The sequence below is a fragment of the Balaenoptera physalus genome (genome assembly GCF_965194825.1).
Source record: "Balaenoptera physalus genome assembly, chromosome: 11".
NCBI lineage: Eukaryota > Metazoa > Chordata > Mammalia > Artiodactyla > Balaenopteridae > Balaenoptera > Balaenoptera physalus.
In genome coordinates, this window is record NC_138896.1 from 20,434,725 (window position 1) to 20,453,912 (window position 19,188).

General features: G+C 41.5%; 2 protein-coding genes across 14 annotated transcripts in view; one reads left to right on the plus strand and one right to left on the minus strand.

The window, feature by feature from the left end:
• The window catches only part of LOC309637823 (cytidine monophosphate-N-acetylneuraminic acid hydroxylase), a 285,683-nt gene that overhangs the window by 227,861 nt on the left and 38,634 nt on the right, over positions 1-19,188 (minus strand). The gene's annotated exons all lie outside the window — the stretch shown is intronic.
• Positions 1-19,188, plus strand: part of CARMIL1 (capping protein regulator and myosin 1 linker 1) — a 323,524-nt gene that overhangs the window by 63,182 nt on the left and 241,154 nt on the right. The window contains exons 1-2 of one of the 6 annotated variants that reach the window (XM_082413019.1): positions 9,291-10,883; positions 10,968-11,214. The exons of the other annotated variants lie outside the window; for them this stretch is intronic. Of the exons in view, the coding sequence (XP_082269145.1) occupies positions 11,179-11,214 (36 nt within the window). The 5' untranslated portion in view covers positions 9,291-10,883; positions 10,968-11,178. Of the gene's footprint in view, positions 1-9,290; positions 10,884-10,967; positions 11,215-19,188 lie in introns of those variants that run through there. 6 annotated transcript variants of the gene reach the window in all.

The following is a 19,188-nucleotide window of genomic DNA, read 5'->3' on the forward strand; positions in this document are numbered from 1 at the left end:
GGGCAAAATTGCCTTGATAATTGCTTGAATCTTGTCAAAGTTACTACTGCTGAGAAGCGTTAATGTTTTCGGAGGGAGGGCCTGAGAGGGGTGTAGGATGTGGGCATGAGCTTTGGAAAAGGTAAATCAGTGATGAAGCCTAGGGCTGATAATGCCTTTTCTGAATGGATCTTGAGGTAATATCCCGTCAGCTTGTTTTTTGATTATATAAGTTCAGGAATACTGGAATAAAAATCAACTGCTTGAAACGTACAGATGTTTTGCTAATATTTTCTAGTCCACCGATACATACAGTGCCATTTCTCCATTGAGTTTGGTGAGTAAAGGGTTCTGGATAACTTGATTATCTGGGTAACTGAGAGTTAACTAGGTTTCAGTATTGCTAGTTACTATTTTGTGATTTACCTATTCAGCTCTGTTTTTAGCTGTTTAATGAACCTTGGGGAAAAGGCAAAACTTCAAGTTCTTTTGTTCTTTTGGTTTTGAAATGTTTTTAATGAAAATGGTGTGGCTATTACTTAATAATTTGGGGAAGTGTGTTCAGTTAGGGCATTTAGCCAATTAAAACTATTCCCACATGAAAAAAAAAATCAACTGCTTGAATTTAAAACCACAATAAAAACAAACAAACAATGTAACTGTCCAAAAAGGAAATCCTAATTCTCCTCTTACCTCCAAGCTGCTCCCCTCCCCCACCAACCTGCCCCGCCAGTCTTTCCATCTCAGTGAACAGCATTCCATTCTTCCATTTACTTAGGACGAAACATTTGGAGTCATTCTTGAATTATCTGTCTCTCACACCCCATCAGCAAATCCAAATCCTTCAAAATATATTCAGAATCCATTTCTTATCATCTGACTGCTATCACACTGGGCCAGGCCACCATAATTTTTCAGCTGGATTAATGGAATGTCCTAACCGGCCTCTCTGCTTCCAGCCTGATCCCCTTTAGTCAGTTATTAGATGTGCTCAGATCATGTCAGTCCTCTTTCCATCTCATTCAGAGGAAAAGCCAAAGTCATTCCTGTGACCTATAAGCTACTATGTGACCTAGGCCGCCATTACTCTCTGACTTCATCTCTTACTTTCCCCTGTTTACTTTCTCCACTTCATCCTTCCTGACTGTTTCTTGTAACAGTCTGGGCCTGCTTCCACCTCAGAGCTTTTGCATTTGCTGAAATTCCCTTTCCTTTCCCATCCTGTATCCATGTGGCAAGGCTCCCTCACATCCCTCAGGTCTTTCCTCAAATGTCACTTGTCCAGTGAGGCCTTTCCCGCTTTTCTGACCACCCGTCTTAACTTTCAACACCCCTCCAACACTTTCTGTCTCCTTTCTTTACTTTATTATTCCTTAGCATTTAGCATCATCTAACAGAGTCTACATTTTATTTATTTATCTCATTCCTTGTCTCTTCTCCCTTCTGCTAGAATATAAGTTCCACAGGACCAGAGGTCTTTGTTCTGCTCACTGCTTATTCCCGAGGCTGAGCGCATAGGTTGCTTTGTGGTAGAGCCTCATAAATATTTGTTAAACAAGAATGACTATTTCTTGCTCTGGGCATTCTTGTGGCTTAAAGTTATTGTAAATCTGTTTGCCACAAAGCACTAATGAAACTAATTATTTTATTTCATGTTTTCTATTAAGTATATTTACTATATATGTCACATTGATTTAAGACCATAATAATAGGAATGGCAGACAGAATGCAAATTAGAAAAGAGTCCCTACAGCTTTTCCTGCTGGTTGATTTCAGTGCGTCCCATTCATGGTACAGCTTTCTCTATACATTTGGAAATAATGTCAGCTTATTTCTGTCCACGTATCCCGCCTTATTACAAAAGCAAAGAAAGATTGAAAGGAGCTGGTTGGAAACGGGATGATGTAAGTATGTTGTAACCTAACGTGCTGTTTCAAATGCTGGGTGATGTGAATAGACTGTATGTTATTTATGTTAATTACCTCATTTGCCAGAGGGCACCGATCACTGCCTATTGTTGTGCAGTTTGCATTATTCCATGCCAGAACTTTTCATTTATTACTTCGGTTCTACCTCTCTTGTTTGGGTAATCATGTCTCCAGTCCTCCAGTTGTAAGTTAATTTGTGTTCTAAGACCAAAAAGCTATTGAGTATCTGACAACTTTCTCAAGTCAAATTAATCATAATTACCTAAATTCAGCCATTTGCTATCTTAGTAAAAGTCCATTGATTCCATGCCCCACAGGTTATTGCACAGACGCTATAAAGCAAAGGACAGAACCTGTTCTGGTACGTTCTGGTTTCTCTTAGTCTATCCGAGTGAAGATTTAAGGCAATTCATGGTTCTGCTTACTAGCAAGTTTAAAAACACATTTCATTTTAGAAATTAATGTACTATAAGGTTAATACTTTGGGTGGGATACCGTTCTATGAGTTCTATAAAAAAATTTTTATTTGGAAGTTATTTTAGATTTATGGAAGAGTAGCCAAAGTAGTTCAGAGTTCCCATGTACATTTACCCAGCTTTCCCTAATGTTAACAGCTTACTTAACTGTAGTAAACTTACCAAAGTCAAGAAATTAACAGTGATACAATACTATCAACTACCAACTTCATTTGGATTTTTACCAGTTTTTCCACTAACGTCCTTTAATTCCAGGATCCGATCCAGGATACTGTGTTTCACTTAGTCATTTTTCTCCTAGTCTCCTGCAGTCAACAGCACCTCTTTCAAAGCTTTACATGAGAAAGTGGGTCAAGTTAATGCTGCAGGGAAGTTGTAAGAATTACACGTTTAAGGGGCTAGGTGGAACCTTGGAGATGTCCTGATCCAGGGGCTACAAAGAGGTGGCCCTATGAGCTGAATTCAGCTCATACAATATTGGAATAGGATTTGAATTAGTTGCCAACATTTAATGATTAGGAGGTTTTCCAGAAAAATCTGTATTTTTGCCTTCTTTTTAAGACATTGGTAGCTCCTGCTGCCCCAGGTCTGTTGACTGACTGGGACGATTGTGTGGCTCCAAGATGTGGCTGTCCCTTCTCTATGGGCAAGTGTATTCCACTCACTCCAGATTGTCCCCCTCCCGATGCTGCCCTGGGCTAAACCAGCCCCTCATCTCACAGGTGAAGATGCCCCAGGAGGCAAGCGTTGCACATAGACCACCCTGTCTTGCTTTCTGTGCTCCTCTTGGTCTCAGAGCTGGCAAGGCATGGTTTTGTCTCCGCCAGAGGACAGCAAAGATTATGGCAGGAAGAGGGTGCAGTGTAAATGCTCCGTGAGGTCTAGTCCCACCCTTAGTCTGCATGCAAACTCTGAGTTTGCAAACGAGTTCCCTGAGACGACGTCTGATTTGCAGCCACTTCCTGTTTAGCTGTACACGGTTATCTAAAATATTATGTGAGTTGCTACCATGTAAAAATCAGGTGATGAACCTGAAAATCCAGCTTTGTGACTTCTCTTGAGAAGTCAGGTGACCAAGCAATGCTGGGGCCACATTCCCACCCGCCGTGGTCTCCTGGCCTGGACTCAAGTCTGTGCCCTGAGCTGGGAACTGGCTCATCTGGCCCCTGCATTCCATCTGTGGGACCCTGTGCGCATTTACAGCGTTAGCCTTAGGTTATTGGGTTGGAAACCAGGGAAGCCCCAGTAGTTTCCTTTTTGTGTTTCTTTTTAAAATTTATTTATTTATTCATTTTTGGCTGCATTGGGTCTTCGTTGCCACCCATGGGCTTTCTCTAGTTGGAGCGAGCGGGGGCCACTCTTCATTGCGGTGTGTGAGCTTTTCATTGCGGTGGCTTCTCTTGTTGCGGAGCATGGGCTCTAGGCACACAGGCTCAATAGTTGTGGCTCGTGGGCTCTAGAGCTCAGGCTCAGTAGTTGTGGCACAAGGGCTTAGTTGCTCTGTGGCATGTGGGATCATCCCGGAGCAGGGCTCAAGCTCATGTCCCCTGTGTTGGCAGGCGGATTCTTAACCACTGTGCCACCCGGGAAGTCCATCCTCTTTGTGCTTCTTGACATTAGTTATTCTTGACAAGGAGTGATTTCAGTAATTCCTCCAAGTTGTTGAGGACAAAGGGAATTTGGGACAGGGACTTGTGATAGGCTCAGAGCCTAGGTGTGCCGAAAGTCGGCTATCTTGTTTTGTCTTCTGTGTCCTGTCCCCTCTTCCCGGACATGCTGTCAGCTCCCTTTGTGTGACCTAAGGTTTAATGATGTATATCAGTGTAAAGTGTTCTGTTCAGGGGCATTTTTGTTAGAACAGCTCAAAGTACTATATTTATAGAACTAAGTGGAAGCTACAGTGGTGGAATTTCAGGCAGTGTCTGGTTGGTATCCCTGTAATCTCATCCCAGGAACGTATACTTCTATTTATTTATTTATTTGTTTATTTATTTAAATTAGGAATTGTACTTAAAAAATTTTATTTTATAGAACTGTAGTTGATTTACAGTGTTGTGTGAATTCCTGCTGTATAGCAAAATGGTTCAGTTATACATATATATATTCTTTTTCATATTCTTTTCCATTATGGTTTATCACAGCATATTGAATGTAGGTCCCTGTGCTATACAGTATGACCTTGTTGTTTATCCATTCTATATATAATAGTTTGCATCTGCTAATCCCAAACTCCCAATCCTTCCATCCTCCACTCCACCTCCCCTTTAGGAGCATACACATATAGAAGCAAGAACAGAGCATTCTCTTTTCAGATCATTATAGAGACATGGGGCTAATTATTAAAGGGGTTTTGTACATGTAACTCTAAGGGTGTATATCTGTGTGGCCCAATATGGCAGCTGCAAATCTATATGCAGCTGCTGAGCACTTGCAATGCGCCAGTCTGAATTGAGTTGCACTGTGAGTGTAAAATACATACCAGATTTCAGACTTACCATGAAGGAAAGAATGTAAAATGTCTCAGTAATAATTTTTATATTGATTACATGTTTAAATGCTACCATTTTGGATAATTAGATTAACTAAATTAAGTTGTTAATTTCATCTCTCTTTTTTTACTTAAAAAAATGTGGCCACAAGAAAATGTAAACTTACAGACATAACTCATGTTATGTTTCTACTGTATGGGGCGGCTCTAGATCCTGCTGTATTTGATGGCAAGAAAGGTGAACAGCCTGTTTTCTAGGCTGTGGTAAAGTCAAGTTCAAAGAACAAGTGTGAACAGAATGGAATAGTAAATTGTTTTCGTAACTCTTGGCTTTAATAAAGTTTGTACTTCACTGATCGCTGTAGTGTATTTGGTGCATTTAGTTGGATACCAAGTTGCTCTATTGCTTGTTTAGCTGTATTGGTGGTGTGACACTGTTGGAAGTCAGAAAGATGCTCGTTGGAATTCAAGCTTCTCTACTATGTCCTTGAGTCAATTATTTAACCTCCTGAGCCTCAGAGCCCTGCCCTGAAAATTAGGGACATTGGTGATCCACCCTATTGTGTGAAAATTAGGGAAAATAATACATGTAAAATGCCCAGTGTCATATTGAGGACACAGTATTAGTACAGTAAATGATATTTATTTTTGTTTAAATTTATCATTCCTGGTAGTATGAAAAAAAGTCTCATTTTATCACTTCTGTGTGCTAGAAGTAAGGCTGCCCCGCAAATCAGAAAAAGGCACCTTTTTGCTTCTGTGATGTGATCGTGGATCCACCAGAAAACCTTTCTACGTGGATTTTTTTTCTACTCACTCTTTCCATGGCAAAGGTTTTTATTATAAGTGGATCAGTCTTTTCAGTTGTTGAGGTTCAGTATTTATTGACACCCAGCAGTGGACTAAATGACAGATACTTTCTAGAAAGTATTGAACACCTTGAATTTTGACGGAAGCTGGAGGCATCTGTCGTGGGTACGATAGAAAGCAATCTATACATTACTACATAAAAGATCCCAGATAACTGGACAGGTGAGGATGGGCGGAGTGACCAAAACCATGCCGTGGAGAGCGCATACCTGCTCTTCATCTGGTCCTCTTCCTTTGCGGTTGTCAGGCACACACAGGAGTACTTTGTAGTTTTATGTTGTTTTCTTTTAGGTAAGGCTAAGTTTTCCACTTCCTCAAACTATTGTTATGTGCCTTATGGAACTTATTAAACTTAGTGGAAGATGAATGTGTATAACCCTGGGGAGCATCTGCAGGTGTTAAGTGCTAGAGAAACCCTGAATGGAAGAACAGGGTACCAGGAATAATTGGTAGTTTTGTGTGTGTGTGTGTTTTAATCCTTTCTCCTTTGATCGTAAAAGAATCAGGACCCAGAAGATAGGAGTTTGGGACTCTGAAGGCTCATTGGTGGCCTGCTCGCAGATAAAAATGCATAGACTGGAAAATTTTTTTTTTTAAAGCTTATCTATTTTGCCTTAAATCAATGAAAGATACTGCATTAATCAATCATTTTCTGGCTCAAATCCATGTCTCTTGTGCTATAAAGGCAAGTCTTATATCTCTCACTTCTTTCCCCAGATTGGCTTTGCTTGGCAGTAACTTTTCAAATGATAAATCGAACTCCTTCTTGCCAGGGTAACTGTCTATTAGCTGTGGACGGGCTTGTTACATGCAAAGTACTCAGCTAGTACATGTAGAAATGCTTTGTAACCTACAACTCCTTTATAACATATGTCTTATTATTGACTTGACCATGGCTGCTGGCCAGGAAGTTTACTAGAAATCACCCACAGATTCCAGCCAACCCTCCTGCCACCACTTCTTGGTAGGTATGGATGGTGCTTTCGGGGTGGTCCTTCTGCTGTCCCGCCTGGATCTCAGCCAGTATCTCACGGCCATCAGGAGCCTGGCTTTACCCACCAACTCTAGGTTCTGGTTGTCCTGCTTAGAATATCACAGCTACTCTCTAACAGGGACTCCTCTGATTCCTGATAGGCAGCCTCTCTTTCTGAATTCTTATTATATTAATTAATATATCATCTTATAGCTGTACAATAACAATAGAAACTAACAACTGATTGCTTACTATTTGTCAAATACTCTCACTTGATCCTCTCAACAACCCTAGGGGGTAGATGTTGTTATTATCCCCATTATACAGATGATAAAACTGAGGCACAGAGAGGCTAAATGACTTGTCCATTCTCAGGCTTGACTCGTCAGAACCCAGGCCTGTTGAAGAGTAGCTCCTGAGCTCTTAGCCATGCTCACTCTGTGACTTCTGCTTAGATTGTTTTCCTTCTCTCCGGCCACTTGTCTAAGTATTTCGAGTCTTCAAAAGCAAGTTCTACTCTGAAGTGACACTTTCATTATGGACTCCAGGCTACACTCTTATGTGCTTTTATCCCTCCTGATCTGGGCCAAATGAAAGATGTCTTCCCTGTCTCTATGGTTTAAGTCCTTTACAGTGTATTTTTTCCTGCTGATTATTTCTTGTGTATTAATCTTGATTTTTAAATTTTATTGTTAGTACTTCTAAGGTGGGGGGGCACTTTGTATGTTTCTCCTCAGTTTTCCAAAATACTTAGCATGGTGGTAAGTGAGCTCATTTGAAAACATTTAAGAAATAGGTATAGAGCCTTTGTGGCAGGCTCTGTTGGTTGCCTGACTGCCCCGTTCATCACTCCCTTGTTCATCTTAGCCTATGGAGTGGTGATTAGCGTAAGAGTGGTTCTCAACCAGGGGTGATTGTGCCCTCCGGGGGACATTTGGCAGTGTCTGGAGACATTTTTGATCGTCACAACTGGGGTTGGGGTGCTAGCTGCATGTGTGGGTAGAGGCCAGGGCTGCAGGTAAACATCCTGTAATGCACAGGCTGGTCCTCCACAAGAGAGAGTTATCTGGCCCCCAAATGTTGGTAGGGCTGAGGCTGAGAAACCCTGGCCTAGAGAGTCACATGATACATTCTGGCCAACTGAATATAAGTGAAAGTCCGCTGGGGCTTTCTGTGAAAGTTTTGTTTTTCTGAGACAGGAGCTATCCCTTCCTGTTTTCAGCTTCTGCCGTCAACATGGGCTTGAGCCCAGAGGCAGGGCATCCATCTTATGCCCAAGAGGTAACAAACATGAAGGTAAAAGTCAACACATCTGCAGAACTTTTTCATCTTGTCTGCTGAGTATCCTTCACAGTGACGTAGGGTGAGACGTGTCTTTATATGTTTGTTCGTTTACCGCTTGCCCTGCCGCTTGTCCCCCTTCTACAAAATGCTCCTACTGAGCCTTTAGGTCCAGAAAAGATGCTCCTCTGGACAGACTTCCCCCCCTGTAAGACTGCTGGGCCAGCCATTCAGTGAATTTGCCCAAGTTGTTGTATTGTCTTTACAAACTTGCTACCTGGGAATCTAGGTAGAGGTGGGGTTTGAAAAACCAGAGATTCGGTTTAACGAGAGGGGATGTTTGGGGCAGCAAGTATAAACCTCACCAAATACCTCAGCTGAAAATATTCTCTGAGTTGAGCACAAGGTCCCAGCATGGAAAGATGTACAGGGTTGTTTTTCCTGGCACTTCTCCCTCTCCAGTATCCCATATGGTAGCTCCCCTAGTTCTTAATGCCCCCTGGCAGCCATGCCCTTGTCTTGCTGGGCCTGAATCACAGGTGTTGGGTGCTGTTTAATTTTGAGTTAATTGGCCTTATTGCTGTTAGACTCTTGTGTGGTTTCTTGAATTCATGAATTAGTCATTAAGTTGTGTTTACCAGGCAGGCACCCTGGCAATCTGTGATCTGTCCAGCTGACCTTCTTTTAGAAGGATGCTGTTTGTGCAGCCTTTAGTAAACAATGGTGGGAAAAACAGAATTCTCTTTGGGGACCCTTTAACTGCAGCCTTTTCTTCCAACTCTTACCTTTGCAGGTGGTTTTGTGCCTTACTGGAGAATTTTAGTGGGCTTATCTATCAGGGTGGGATGGGAGCTGTGTTCTGAGACTTAACAGAGGCTTTTGTATTATTTTTGTAGCCACCTGTAAGGGTTGGGGAAAGTCAGTTATTAGATGAATTTTCCCCAGGAGGACTCACCTCTAGAATAAATGAAATTAAATTAGATAATTGGAATTTCCTTCTTGGGGCGGTTGTTGTCAGGTTCTGTTTCTTTTTTAATACAATTGAGAAAGCACTTGAAATTTCAGAGTCACAAATATGTGTCACAAAACTCAACGCAGTCTGAAAGCACGTAGATATTTATGGTTTGTTATTCTAATTAATGTTTAGTAAGCCTTGAGAAGCTGTCATTTACTGCCTATCCTGGGTAGGGGTAAATTTCCCAGCTCAGGGTAAACAACCTGTAATTATGTGGTTAATGAGATAAGAAGCTCTAACTACTTTAAGTTGCAGTGCCTTTCTAACAAGTAGCTGGTAAACGAAATGAAGGCACAAGAATTTCAACTTTACTCCCTAGGGGTGGACTGATGTGGTGTGGTGGGCACATTGTCTTTGATGGTATGTTGTGAATGCTTCAGATTTCTAGGTGTGATCATCTCAGAGTTTGAAATCACACACTTTATGATTTATGCGAGGGCAGGATGAATCTAGTTAGTTAATTGAGCGGGTTGTAAGCTTTTCACCGCCCAACTTGGACCAACTTGTCTTATTCACTGGTTTTGTTTATACAAGGAGTAACCAACAGTGCCTTACATGCACTTAAAAAAAAAAACTTTTTGGTAATAAAAATTAATATTGGTTTAAAATAAAACTTAACCAATTCAACGCATGGACCAACCATTTCTGAACTAAATTATGAACACAGCTTATGTTGAGTCTTGGCTGTTGCCTTAAAAACATCAACAGAAAGTGTCATATTGGTTGTAATTTTTCTTCCATGAAATAAGAGATGGGTTTCATTTCTGGGTGAAGCATTGTAATTGTCTTGTACTTTCATTTCTGATTAGATTAGATAGACAGTAGAAACAAAGAGGGAATATGAAGTAGGAGAGGTATTACTTTAATGTGATATGTAAAAAAATATACAGGGTTTTCTATTTTCTGGGGGTTAGAGCACATGCTAGAGATAAAAAGAAGTAAAAGTTAGGAAATTAATCAAATAACACATTACCTATAAACATTACAATATTTGTAAAGCATATCAAAGGCTGTATAAAGTTGGGACATTCAGAGCCAATCTATATGCCTCAGTGATAGTTGGGTCATACGGAGTCATTATTATAAGGAAGTGATGTACCTCTGAAGGAGGTATAAGTAGTGTCTAGCTGCTTACATGAGAAGCCATAGATTGTTTAAGGCTGGTCCCCTAGCAAACAGTGGCAATGTGTACCATGCATTTCTGAGAAATAAAGCCAGGAAATGTACAGCAAAACGACGGAGCTTAGTGTATAAGCAATTTAAGAAATATGACACAAGGAGGGTCCAACGATCTGAACAGCAATCGTGTTAGTCACGTGCAATTCATGTATACTGGCATTGTGCTTAGAAATCTCTTAGGATGGCAGTTTTATTATGTGGCCGTTGTGACCAAGAATACTGATTGTTTCACCCAGTTTGGGAAGCTAACTGTGAATGTATAATCATGCTAAGTTTGATTTGTTCTCTGCTGGGTGTGCATTAATTATTGGGATCATGGTTTGTCCTTTTCTGCCAGGGTGCACAGAAAAGGCTTCTTGAGTGCCTTAAAGGGAAGGCTTCCTCCTGCTGGGCAGAGGTCTATTCTATGAAGGCCGCTGGGGCTAAGACTCTCCCATACTGGCCAGAAAGGGAAGCCGGAAGGACTTGGACTCGCTGATTTTTGCTGACACCCTTCAGTCCTGCTGCTGGAAGCCTTTAATGAGCTGGCATTTCAGAACTGCGTGGCAGGGCAGGCTGCTTTCTCAGACACACACAGCTCTGACGGCTGGCTTCCCTTAGCTCACTGAAGCTCTTTCTGCCTGGCCAGGAGGATCTCCTGGCCGACTTGCCACTGGACCCAGGAAGGCAGAAGCATCAGCCATTAGGCTGCCCAGTGCTCTAGATAAACGTGAAGATGCTCTAGATAAACGTGAAGATGCTCTAGATAAACGTGAAGATGCTCTAGATAAACGTGAAGATGCTCTAGATAAACGTGAAGATACTCAGCGGAGCAAGACCTGGAGGCAGGCACACAGCCTCTGCTCAGTGCAGCGTTTCAGGCGTGTGGGTTTGTGTTTGGAACTGGAGAGGAGGCTCTCTGATGATCCAGCGGGCTTCGAGCTCCAGTGGCATACTAATTTTTTTTTTTTTTTTTTTTTCCCTGTTGCTGGGATTGCCTTCCGTTGACTATGGAAGCAGAGAAATCGCAATGGGAATCATTTCCTGTGAGCGCCCTGATGTGCACAGTGGGGGAAGCAGGAAGCCCACCTGGAGGCTTTGGCTCATTTCTGAAGCCCTGAGTCTGGCTCTTCCCTTAGGGGTATTTGGGCCAGTTGTTACTGTGTTTCCCATTGTGTGAATGGAAGGTTTGGCCAAGTCTTGCTGAATGGTTTAGTCTTTTACAAAAACAAAAGCACTTAAAATTTTTTTTTTTTTTAAATTTTTAATCTTCTTTTTATTTTGGTCACGTGGTGTGGCATGCGGAATCTTACTAGTCCCCCTACCGGGGACTGAACCCGTGCCCCCTTCATTGGGAGTGCCAGGAAAGTCCCAGCACTTTTTTTTTTTTTTTTTTAATGAATAAAGTTTAGCTTGTTTTTGAACCTGGCTTTATTGACCTAAATGATCTTAGGCAGGTTAAAGGATAAAAGGGAGTGCTTTTGCAGCAGGTAGGCAGGGCCTGTCACTTTGCAGGTGCATCAGTGTCCAAATGGGAGCCTGCAGATGAGATAGGAGTCAGCCTCCCGGGGAGGTGAGGGGAGCAGAGTGCCTCAGTACAGTCATTGTTCATTGTCCTCCCACTTACATTATTTTAATATGATTTAAAAAAAAATTTATTATTTATTTTTGGTTACATTGGGTCTTTGTTGCTGCGCGCGGGCTTTCTCTAGTTGCGGTGAGCAGGGGCTGCCCTTCGTTGCGGTGCGTGGGCTTCTCACTGGGGTGACTTCTCTTGTTGCGGAGCATGGGCTCTAGGCGTGCAGGCTTCAGTAGTTGTGGCACGTGGGCTCAGTAGTTGTGGCTTGTGGGCTCTAGGGCACAGGCTCAGTAGTTGTGGCGTACAGGCTTAGTTGCTCCGCGGCATGGGGGATCTTCCCGGACCAGGGCTCGAACCCGTGTCCCCTGCATTGGCAGGCGGGTTCTTAACCACTGCACCACCAGGGAAGCCCGCACTTACATTATTTTAAAAACTGCGCAGCATTTAAAATTCTATTAATAGAATACTGGATTAGGGATAGAGTACCTAGGCTTTCCCTCCTTCCATCAGTGTTAAAAGGAATTTAGGAAAATCGCTATTTCCTGTGTTCGTGAATGGGGGAGGGAAAGAAACAGACCACTTTTCTCCCTTTGAAATCGGGAAAGAAAATCTTGCTGCAAGGAGTGAGAGTATAAAAGATACCTGAGCTCCTTGTAAGAAAACTTTCATTGACCATGAGGGCGTTTCAGTTAGTCAGCAGGCAGATTTAGAAATTTTCTGTTGACTTTCTTATCTCCAATTTGTTCAGTTTGTGGGGGCCCTGAGTTCTGGAAGCTCATTGGGATCTCTGCTAAACCATAGATAGTTTGTTATTGTTGTTGTGTCAATTTCAGCTCAATTACCAGAAAACATTTTTTTAACCAAAATACTTAATATTTTCGCCATCATATTTTCTAGGCCAAGAAGAGGAGAAGGCTGAGACAGCCAAGGCAAAAGCTGCTCAAATTATTGTAGCCAAGGGGAGAGATGTGGTCCTTGATGCTGCAGGGGAGGACCACAGAGAAGGCAGAGTGGAGGACCAGATTGACGTTTGTCAGTTGACATCTTAGTTCATTTGAACTGGAACGATTAGACCTGGCCTTATTCATACTGAGAAATGGATGTGTGTGATAGCCGTGTTCCTGTGATGTGGGGATTATTCACTGTTTTGGAATGTCTAAACCATTCCTCAGTTCTCCATAGCAGCCTGAAGACCAGGAATGCTTGCGAAGCTAGGTTCTCCCGGTTAAATTGATGTTTTATCTGAAACCCATTTTGTTTTCAGACATGTTGGAAATGTTCCTAAAATACATGAGTGTGCCTTGGAGTGGAATGCTCAGTGAGTTCACTTTATTATCCTTTGGTGATTGAGACATTTTTCCAGTACATCAGGGGTTCATGATAAGTTCTTCTTTTCCAAATCTTTACATAGAAGATGTGTATAATTGAGTTAATTTCCAAGTGCATATTCCTCAAGTGCTTTGTGTATTTTTTAAAGAGCCTGAATGTTTGTTTCTTATTCATTCTTCTGATTAATTTCATTCTTTTAAAATTATTCTGATTAATTCCTTTTAATTTTCCAGTTGGTTTATGGTTCTTCAAGTTGAGTATGGGTTGTTTCTATAAATGGAAATGTGTCATTGTAAACCAGTGTCTCTGGCCTTGAGGGACCTGTGAATTCAATGGAGCTTGTTTTTGATGCTGTCTGCCTCCCTTTTCTCTTTCTTCTTCTGCCGGTCCGTACGATTCAGGGTCTTCACCTTCCTCTTGCCCTCATCCAAGCCTGATCTCAGAAAACTCTCTGACATTCGAAATTCATTTACGCTAAAGTCACCTTCATGAAATGACAAATTTAATTCGTTCCCTCTCCCAGGAATAATCGCAGTTACAGCTTTTTTCCTTATTTTTGGTATGCAAGGTCCTATATCCTGCTAATCGAATTTCAGGACCTAGAGTTTTGAGTACAGATTTTTTTAGTCTTGAGCTTATTCCTTACAATCATACCATGTGGTAAACTGCTGTTTTAGTTGTGAGTAGCTGCCACTCAGGAGGAGACAAGTTTCTGAGAAACGTTCAGAAACTTCTCGAAAGGAGCACTTTTGTTTTCTCAACTGAGACTTAAAAAACAAAAAACAACAACAACATCAGGAAATGCTGCTTCTCCTATGCCTAAAGTTGTCATCCTGGAAATTGTACCTGCATTGAATCTAATTCAGCAAACGTTTATTAATGACCAATTGCATGCAGTTAAAACTACTGCACTAGCTATAGAAAAACCATCCATTTCTCTTCTAAAGTACATAGAGGGTGAAGAAATTTGGTAGTGAGTAGCTGACCGATGTAGAATGATTTTTAAATTTCTAGACCTTGGGAGTATTTCTCAGGATGCCAGTAGGTATAATAAAATGGTTTTGTGAACAAGTAAATTTGGAAAAAGCTGAGTTAAATGAAGGGGATTCCTGCCCCTCGCCCCCACTAGAGCTGTCAGAGGGGGAAAATGTATGCAGTATTTCCCAAATTTACTTGACCGTGATTTTAAAATTTTGCTTTATCATTATTGAATTATTAGTCCCTGAGGGGGACTAGTGTTCCTTCGTTGGAGAATAGTTTGGAAAATGCTGCTCTGGACCATGAAAGTACTTTTTCTCTCTCTTTTTAGAGAGCTCTTTTTTAATTAGTGTGTATGTGTTTATTGCTCAGAGACAGAAAAAATGTTCTTTAAATAGTGTGGTAAAAGGATTCCTGTCAGTAAGTTTCTCCATTGGTTATATAAAGAGTGTGTGTATTTCACTTGGCTATTGGTGAGGTTTTGGAGGGCTGGGGTCCAAAGATGGTGGTGGTGATAACCTCTGTGGCATGAACCCTCACATAGTGTGCACACTCAGGGATGGTGCTCAGCGCTTCTTCTGGAATCTAAAGCCAGAAGTAGGAACTTGCAGTTCTGGTTTATAGGTGACAGATAACTTGCCCACTATGCCACTTAGGGAGTGTTCATGACATGCCAGCCACATTTTTTTTTAAGGTGATAAGATTTTTTTTTTTTAAGCACTTATTTGAGATAATTATAGATTCATATGTAGTTGTAAGAAAGGATAGAGACCCTGTATCCCTTGCATCCATTTCCTCAAGTGGTAACATATTGCATAACCGTGTTACAGCTTCACAATCCAGAAATTAACATTGATACAATCATCAATCTTATTTAGATTTCCAAGGGTTTACATGCACTTATGTGTCTGTGTGTGTGTGTGTGTTTAGTTCTATGCAGTTTTATCATGTGTGACAATTCATGTGACCACCATAGTCAAGATACCGAGCAGCTCCATTTCAAGGATCCCTCGTGGTCCCCTTTTATAATCATAGCCAACTTTCTTTGTATCCCTTATCTCTCTATCCCAACTTACTCTATCTCAGCCCTCAGCCCCCGACAACCACTCAATCTGTTCTCCTCCTCTGTAATTTTGTCATTTCACGCATGCTCTATAAATAGAATCACACAATAGTAACCTTTGGCGATTGGCCTTTCTACATGCTGTCGCCTTTTAATCCACTGCTTCCAGTCTTTGCAACCATCTAGCACCGTAGGGATTATGAATCCTCTCCCCCAGATGAGGAAGCGAAGCCTCGAAAAGGTAAAGTGGCACAGCCAAGGCCACACAGCTAGTGGAGCACAGAGGGGGCCCAGGTGTGCCTGACTCTTAGTCCTGGCTCCTCTCACTCTGCCCTTGACCTTACTCTGGACTCCGGGGATTCACATGCTGTTCTTTTACGTACTCAGTTCTCCTTTTCCTTCCCCTGTATTAAAAATTAGAGTTCTTGGCTTTTTTCTTTTTTAAAAAATTGTAACTTTTAAGAAAGCAAATTGGATCACATTATTATTTTGGAAGTGCAGAGATGGGTATTTTTTCCCCTCCCGCTCTGCTTTGAGCTTATTACCATTTTTGGAGATTTTTTGGCTGACCTCTCAGTACCTTGACACCGGAGCACAAATGAGGAGGATGTTGTGGTGTTAGGGGATAAAGGTGGAGATTCCTGCACGCCTTTCTTTGAATCCATATAGAGGTGTCTTTGACTTACAGCATATCTGAGTGCTGTACTACTAGCTTTGGTTGCCGTGGTGCTAAACATACTCCCAGGGCCCTTGGGACTTAACTCAGTGCAAACAAGAAGCTGTCAGTGCATGCAGGGATGGGGGAAAGCAAAACACATACATTTCTATGAATCACAGTCATGTCAAAGGCTATATATATTTAAGAGAAAACTCCAGAACTGTAAACAATGAAGCCTTTTGAAATCTCTGTGTGGGATACAGTCTTTAACAAGATTATGGAACAGTTAGCCAAATCTAGATTTTTGTTGATCACTGAACCCAGCAGGCTCGCTCCTCTTTCAGGGTCTTTGAACTAGCTGCTCCCTCTGCCTGGAAAGCTCTTTTCCAGGATTCCACCTGGCTTGGCTCCTTCCCTCAACCTTCTTCAAGTCTCTGAACAATGTTACCTTTTCCCTGTAGTCTTCCCTGATATTTAAAGTTATAACGCCCCCACCCCATTCTCCTTACTTGCTTTATTTTTCTCCATCACACTTTGATCACCATCTAACATGCCCTGTGTCTTATTTATGTGACTGTATTGTTTTCCCCCGGTAGAACATGAGCCTCCAAAAGGCAGGAATTTTTGCCTATTTCATTCATTGCTGTATCCCCAGCATCTTAGAATAGTGCCTGGCACATATTAGATAATGGATATTATTCAAATAAATGTTTTCAAGAGTAAAGATTTGGTTGAATTAAGTTGTAGGACACAATAGAATAATCATGTCTGCACAGGTCAGCTCCTGGTAAAGATGCTCATTTAAAAATGTTGAGTCAGTTTACTACAAGTGTATACTTTTCTTGCCTGTGCAGAAAATGTTCCCAGCAGTGACTTTTCTGTTGGAAAATGATCGACTTTAGGGAATTCTTTCGGATGTAAAGGAAATTAACCAGTCGATCTAGATAATTGAACCTTGCAAACTATCCTAGAAATGTTTACCCTTCTGCCAAGTTGAAGCATGACTTCAGTGTTTGCATCACCACCTGTGTAATTACTCACATTAGCATTCTAGCATGTATTTGGTGAGCTACACTCTTCAATTTTGCAATGAAAGTATTCGCACATGTTGGCTGCTACTGTGTAAATTGGTTTCCCTCATACTTTCTGGGAGCTTGTGTCACTGTTTTGATCTGGGGGGGTGTGGCCCAGTGCTGTAGAGCCTTTGCTTTCTGGGTGAAAGGAGAATCCATGATGGAAGTAAACTATTGGTTTAAATTTTTCTTTGGGGGCTGTTTTTGTTAGTGCAAAGAATGCACTAAAAAAGACGTAAGTATTGCTCTAGGGATACTTTATGTAATATATGCTCTGGTTGAAAAAATACAGTGTTGTCTATACAACAACATTGTAGGGTAGGGTGGAATTGGAAGCTTCCGGGCTGGATGAAGGTGTGGTTTCCCTGGGACTGCTTGAGTGGTTTGGGGACAGCAGCTGAGGAGCAGGAAGGCGGGGTGCTGTAGCTGGAAAAGGCCTCCTGAGGGAGAGCTAGTACCCCCTCTCCCACCGGTGCCTGCAGGACTCCCAGCTCTCTGTGGTGTGGCTGTGTGGGTGCTTCCTGTTACTTGGCCCTCTATGAGTTAAGAATGCCTGGAGAAAACAGAAACACTAATTCGAAAAGACACATGCACCCCAACGTTCATAGCAGCATTACTGACAGTTGCCAAGATATGGAAGCAACTTAAGTGCCCATCAACAGATGAATGGATAAAGAAGATGTAGTATATATCACAGTGGAACATTACTCAGCCATAAAAAAGACTGAAATAATGCCATTGGCAGCAACATGGATGGACCTAGAGATCATCATACTAAGTGAAATAAGTCAGATAGAGAAAGACAAATACTGTATGTTTTCACTTATATGTGAAATCTAAAAAACAAAACAGAAACAGACTCACTGGTACAAACCTAGTGGTTACCAGAGGAGAGAAGCATGGGGAGAGGGGCAAGATAGGGGACGGGGATTAAGAGGTATAAAATAAATAAGTTACAAGGATGTAATGTACAGCACAGGGAACATAGTCAATATTTTATAATAACTTTGTATGAAGTATAATCTATAAAAATATTGAATTACTATGTTGCGCACCTGAAACTAGTATAATACTGTGAGTCAACTATACTTCAGTTAAAGAAAAAAAATGCCAGGAGGAGAAAGCTTGGAGAGGGAAGAGTTAAGGGAGAATGTTAAGGCAGCAAGAAAGTAATTCATTTTTTTGAGACAGGCCCCACGTGTGAACACTTGGCTCCCAAACAACTCACACTTTCCTTCATTATCCACAGACACCCCCAAACCACCTTTCATGTACTGGATTCTGACTTTTCTATGTCAGCTGAACGTTAAAGAAAATTCTGAGTACAGCTGTGAGGGAAGTGCAGCGAGTTCAATCATTCAGTATGCTGAAAGCAAAGAATCCTGGTGTTCATTCGAGCTGACTGGAACACCTTCTCTTTGTTAACAAAGTTATTGCTAAATTTAAGTAACTAATAGAGGTCAGACACCACTTAATTAATTTCTGAGCCTAGTCAGCTAGCCGTCCTTTTCCCGAGAGAAATAAGCTCAGTTGAGTTACTTAAATCACACTTTTCCCATTTCTTGAAATCATTTCCATTACCCTGCCCTAGAAAAAGTAGGCGGCTGCAGAAAGAAGGTTGAGACAGAATTATAAAGCCATTTGCATTAAATGAGCTTACTACATCACTCTTTGAGCTCCTTGAGCAGACAGGTAACACCTCCTAATAAGCACCAGCTGCATACAGATCAAGGTTTTTCCAAAGAAACTGAAGGTGGGCAGTCAGTTTGGGGAGACAAAACAGACATGACTTGAGAATCTCACAGAACACCCAGTGCAAAATGACTTGGCATAACCAACAACACAAGAACTGTCTGATAATCTGTGAGTCTTCCCACTGAAGTGTGTGAATTGGGCAGTCTTTACTCTTAAGTCCTCTCTCTGCCCGCCCTTCAGAAATGGCCCAAATGTCTAGATGTGGAATTAATGAGACTTCTGCGTGTCTGCAACCTTACTTCACATATGTATATCATTGTCCCTTGTCCTAGGCTCATGTTTCTTCATCCAAATTTTGAATCAGCCAAAATGCTTGTATGGACCAATATGTCATTTAGAATGGTACAGTTATTGACTTACAGTAAGGAATTATAATGAAGCGTTCTTTTAGGAGGGTTTTGGTTTTTTGCCATTTTAGCAAGAAAAATTTCATATGGCCCTATTTGCCAATCATTCTGGCTGAGTTTTAAAAACCTTTACATGATTGGATTACACATTCTTTCTATCTTTGCTCTAATGGGTGAGTTCAAGTAGTCAGGTTTATCTGAATTTTTAGGAGTCTCTTCTTAGGCTCAAATGACTAAG